This window comes from Apium graveolens, chromosome 3 (genome assembly GCF_009905375.1).
Source record: "Apium graveolens cultivar Ventura chromosome 3, ASM990537v1, whole genome shotgun sequence".
Taxonomy (NCBI): domain Eukaryota; kingdom Viridiplantae; phylum Streptophyta; class Magnoliopsida; order Apiales; family Apiaceae; genus Apium; species Apium graveolens.
The window spans coordinates 227277172-227282060 of record NC_133649.1 but is presented as its reverse complement, the minus strand read 5'-3'; the positions used below and the strand labels follow the sequence as shown (position 1 = coordinate 227282060).

Genomic DNA, 4889 nt, shown 5'->3' with positions numbered 1-4889 from the left:
TGCACGTTTCATGGCTGGGATTCCTACTGAGGATGAGTGGAGAAAGATGAACCAGTCCGGGTTCGATGCAACTATGAAGGAATGCTTCCGGATCTGGGGTCAGGTACATTGTTTTTCTTCTATTCCTTTGCCTTAGAATAATTTTCTGAGTACCTCTATTTTATACAGCTTGGTGGCTATATGTTCGGATCTGCTTCTCTGGCCTATAATGAGCTTAAAGATGCCCAGACTGCTGTTGCTGATAAGGACACTGAGATTAGTCAGCTAAGGGATCAGATCATTGTGAAGGATACTTCTCTGTCCGGACTGAACAAGCACCTTACTGATGTAACTACCCGGGCTGAAACTGCTGAAAAGGAAGCTACGGATTTGAAATCCGAACTAGCTGAGCTCCGGAGGTAGATTTTCGCTGTGAGATCGGAAGCTAAAGTTATTGAAGAATTCAAGAGATCCGAGGATTACAATAAGGCCATTGCCAATGCTGGTGCTCCGGAGATTGCTCTGTGCTGGGTTGTCGCGGAGAGGCACATTAAGACCAATCCGGAGGCTGATTGGGACAGCTTCGTTCAAGAATTTATAAAGGCAAAGGAAGATATAGAGCTTGGACTGGGGTAGCCGGAGCTGTTCGATGGTCATTGCCCCAGTTTCCTTTCTCCTAATGCTCCGGAGTCTTGATTCTCTTTGAACTGTAATTTGATTTTTACTTTAAGACCTTTGATACTTTTGTAATATTCGTACTTGGCTTCGGGCTTATTTTAGTCCGGTTACTTTTTTAATATTTTCTTTTATTGCTACTATTCTGCTATGTTATTATAGCTTATTTTTGCCTTAGAAATTTTTTCTAAGTTGTTAGTTTGCTCTAGTTCGGGACTCATGCGGAGTCCGGACTAGTGGTTAGGTTTTTTACTTACAAAATTAATTTTAATTAAAAGTGGTTGCCGTAGTCCTGACTAATAGCTTGTCCAGATTAGTGGTTAGCTTTTTTAATTAGAAAATTAATTCTAAGTAAAAATGGTTACTCTAGTCCTGACTAATTTCTTTTCCGGACTAGTGGTTAGCTTTTTTACTTAGAAAATTAACGCTAAATTAAAATGATTGCTCTAGTCCTGACTAATAGCTTGTCCGGACTAGTGGTTAGCTTTTTTGCTTAGAAAAATAATTCTAAGTAAAAATGGTTGCTCTAGTCCTGAATAATTGCTTGTCCGGACTAGTGGTTAGCTTTTTTACTCAAAAAATTAATTCTAGTATAAATGGTAGCTCTAGTCCTGACTAATTGGTTGTCCGGACTAGTGGGTAGCTTTTTAGTTAGAAAATTAATTCTAAGTAAAAATGGTTGCTCTAGTCCTGACTAATTGGTATCCGGACTAGTGGGTAGCTTTTTAGTTAGAAAATTAATTCTAAGTAAAAATGGTTGTTGTAGTCCTGACTAATTGGTTGTCCGGACTAGTGGTTAGCTTCGATAAATGTAAAGAGGAAATTCTTTTACATTAATCATTCATACAAAATATAAGGAAAAACAAATTGGTTGCTTGCCATATTGGCTACAGGATTTTGGTTGCTTTATTTGTTCTCCTACTGGTAGAATTTTCTTAGCCTTAGTCCATGCCAAGTATTTAGGACTTCTGAGCCATCCATATTCAGGAGTTTGTAGGTTCCTGGCCTCAGGACTTCTTTGACCTTGTATGGTCCTTCCCATTTGGGCATTAGCTTTCCGGTGTTTGTGGGATCTGATGCTTCTGTGTCTCGAAGGACTAAGTCTCCAACTTGGAAGTTTTTGATTCTGGACTTCTTACTGAAATGCTCTCTTGTTTTTTCCTTATATTTTTCCATCCTTTCTACAGCTTGGTCTCGGACCCCATCAATTAGCTCCATGTTTGTTCTGAGTCCTCTTCATTTGCTTCTTCTTCAAAATTTATTGCTCTGTGAGAAGGAGATCCCACTTCAATAGGAAGCATTGCTTTTGTGCCATAAGCTAATTTGAATGGAGTTTCTCCGGTGCATGTCCTGGGGCTTGTCCTGTCGGACCATAGTACGCTTGCTAGTTCTTTTGGCCATTTGCTTTTGCTCTCTTTGAGTCTCTTTTCAATACCCCGGAGAAGGATTCTGTTAGTAACTTCTACTTGGCCGTTTCCTTGGGGATATGCTATTGATGACTTTTTATGCTTGATCCCGCGCTCCTGAAGGTAGGACTCGAATTCTGATCCGATGAACTGGGGTTCATTGTCTGATACTAGGACTCGTGGTATCCCGAACCTCATCAAAATATTGTGCATAAATTTTATGCAGTCTTGCTGATTAATTATTCTCATTGCTTTCGCTTCAACCCATTTGGTCATGTAATCAATTAAGACTAACAAGTACCTGAGATCTCATTTGGCCCGGGGAAATGGTCCCATTATGTCAATACCCCAGACAACAAAGGGGATAGATGACAGGACTGAGGAGGGTAGGACTGGGCTGATCCGGGACACATTGCTGAAGAGTTGGCATTCCTTGCATTTTTTCACGAACTCTATTGCATCCTGATGAATAGTTGGCTAGTAGTAGCCTTGTCTTATGATCTTATGAGCTAGGGCCTTTGCGGACATGTGATCTCCGCATATCCCTTCATGCACTTCCGCCAAACAGTACTTTGATTCTTCTGGGCCGACACATTTCAGGATAGGGGATAAGAAAGTCCTACGGTAGAGTAGTCCTTCTTCGAGGAAGAACTTGGCTGCTTTTGCTTTTAACCTTTGGGCTTTTCCTTTATCTTCAGGGAGCTATCCTTTCTCCAAGTAGTTAATAAAATGAGTCATCTAGTTCTGGTTGCTTTCGATCTCTAAGACATCTCCTGATTCAATAGATTGTTTGTGGAGTTCTTCAAAGTAAACTGAGCAGTCCAGATCTGATGAGTTCTGGACTAATTTGGATAGAATATCAGCTTCTTCATTTTCTTCTCGACATATCTGAAGGACTTGATGCTTTGGGATTGAGGCTAAGTAACTTTGAACCAGTGCTTGGTACTTTGCCAGAATATGGTCTTTTGCTATGTATTCTCCATTTGTTTGCTTGACCACTATCTTAGAGTCAGTGTAGATTTTTAAGTCTTGGACTCTCAGAGTCCTGGATAGTTTTAGTCCTGCAATCAATGCCTCATATTCCCCCTGATAGTTTGTTGCCGGGAATCCGAAGGATATAGCTGTTTGAATGGTGAGTCCCTTCGGACTTTTTAGTATGAGTCCGGCTCCCGACCTCTCGGTTGTTGAAGATCCATCTACTTTTAAGGTCCAGGCTCCCGTACTTACATATTTTTCTGTCTCTGGATCCATGTTCATTGGTTCTGGCTCTTTTTCTGGGAAATTGCATTCGATTATGAAATATGCAAGTGCATGAGCTTTAATGGCAGTCCTGGGAATGAAGCTTAAATTGAACTGGCTCAACTCTATAGCCCAATTGACAAGTCTTCCCGAGACGTATGGTTTGTGAATTATCTTCCTTATGGGCTGATTTGTGACCACTCTGATTTCTCTTCCCTGAAAGTAGTGCCTGAGCTTTCTTGAAGTTGTGACTAAGGCATAGGCAACCATCTCCAGTCTGGGGTACCTTGTTTCTGCATCTTTAAGAAATTGGCTTATGTAGTAGAATGGTTGCTGTCTTCCATTCTCTTCCATGATTAGGGTAGCTTCTACAGCTTGTGGTTCCGCTGACAGGTATAAGTAGAGAGGCTCTCGCGGTTGGGTTTTAGTTAGGACTGGTGGCTGAGAGAGGTATGACTTGATTTCCTTAAATGCCTTTTGGCACTCCGGACTCCATTTTACCTCTTTCTTGTTGGTTTCTCCTTTGAGTAAATCAAAGAATGGTAATCACCTCTCTGCTAGCTTTGAAACAAATCTCCTGAGGGCTGCTAAGGATCTTTCTAGCTTGTACAGATGTTTTTGGGTCCTGGGAGCCCTCATCTCCTGGATAGCTTTTATTTTCTCCGGATTGGCTTCTATACCCCTGTTGTTGATCATGAATCCTAGGAACTTGCCTGCTCCTACCCCGAAGGTATATTTCTCCGGGTTCAGTTTGAGTTGGTTCTTCCTTAGGTTGTCAAAACACTCCTTCAGATCTTCTACATGTCCTGGTATAGTTGTTGATTTGGAAATCATATCGTCGACATAGCACTCCAAGTTCCTCCCAATCTGGGACTTGAATATCTTCTTCATGGCTATTTGGTAAGTTGATCATGCGCTTGTCAGTCTGAAGGTCAGTATCACATAAGCATAAACTGCTCTGTGAGTTATGAATGTTGTCTTAGGTATGTCCTTCGGGTTCATCCTGATCTGGTTGTATCCGGAGAAGGCATCCATGAAACTTGCATGATGTGTCCGGAGGTGGCATCTATCAATTGATCAATATTTGGGAGAGGGTATGGGTCATTCGGGCATGCATCATTCAGATCAGTGTAGTCCACACACATTCTCCATTTGCCGTTGGACTTCTTCACCATAACAACATTAGCTAGCCACTCCGGATATTTGATTTCTTTGATGATTCCAGCTTTGAGTAGCCTCTCCACTTCTTCGTCTATGGCCTTTTGCCTCTCCGGGGCAAAATTCCTTCTCTTCTGTTTGACTGGTTTCCTATTGGGGTTGATATCTAAGTTGTGCATTGCTATGGACTCATGTAGTCCGGGCATGTCTCTTGGGCTCCAGGCAAAAACATCTTTGTACTCCCGGAGCAGGGACACTAATCTTTCCTTGAAGGACTCCTCGAGTCCTGACCCAACCTCACCCTTTTGCTAGGACTGCTTTCATCAATCTGGACTTCTTCTGTTTCGATTGCAGCTTCGATTTTTGCTTGTTCTTTGTTTGAAACCATTTGATGAATTCGGGCTTCAGATTTCTTCTTCAAATAGGATTTTA

The 4889-nt window shown here is 41.7% G+C and overlaps 1 protein-coding gene across 1 annotated transcript; it reads right to left on the bottom strand.

Moving 5' to 3' along the window:
• Nucleotides 1-2798: 2798 nt before the first annotated feature.
• LOC141714862 (uncharacterized) lies at nt 2799-4663 on the bottom strand. Its single transcript, XM_074518357.1, has 2 exons — nt 4456-4663; nt 2799-3820 (listed from the first exon to the last, which is right to left on the bottom strand). Exons 1-2 carry the CDS (start codon nt 4661-4663, stop codon nt 2799-2801), a joined length of 1230 nt encoding a protein of 409 aa, XP_074374458.1.
• Between the last annotated feature and the right edge of the window lie 226 nt (nt 4664-4889).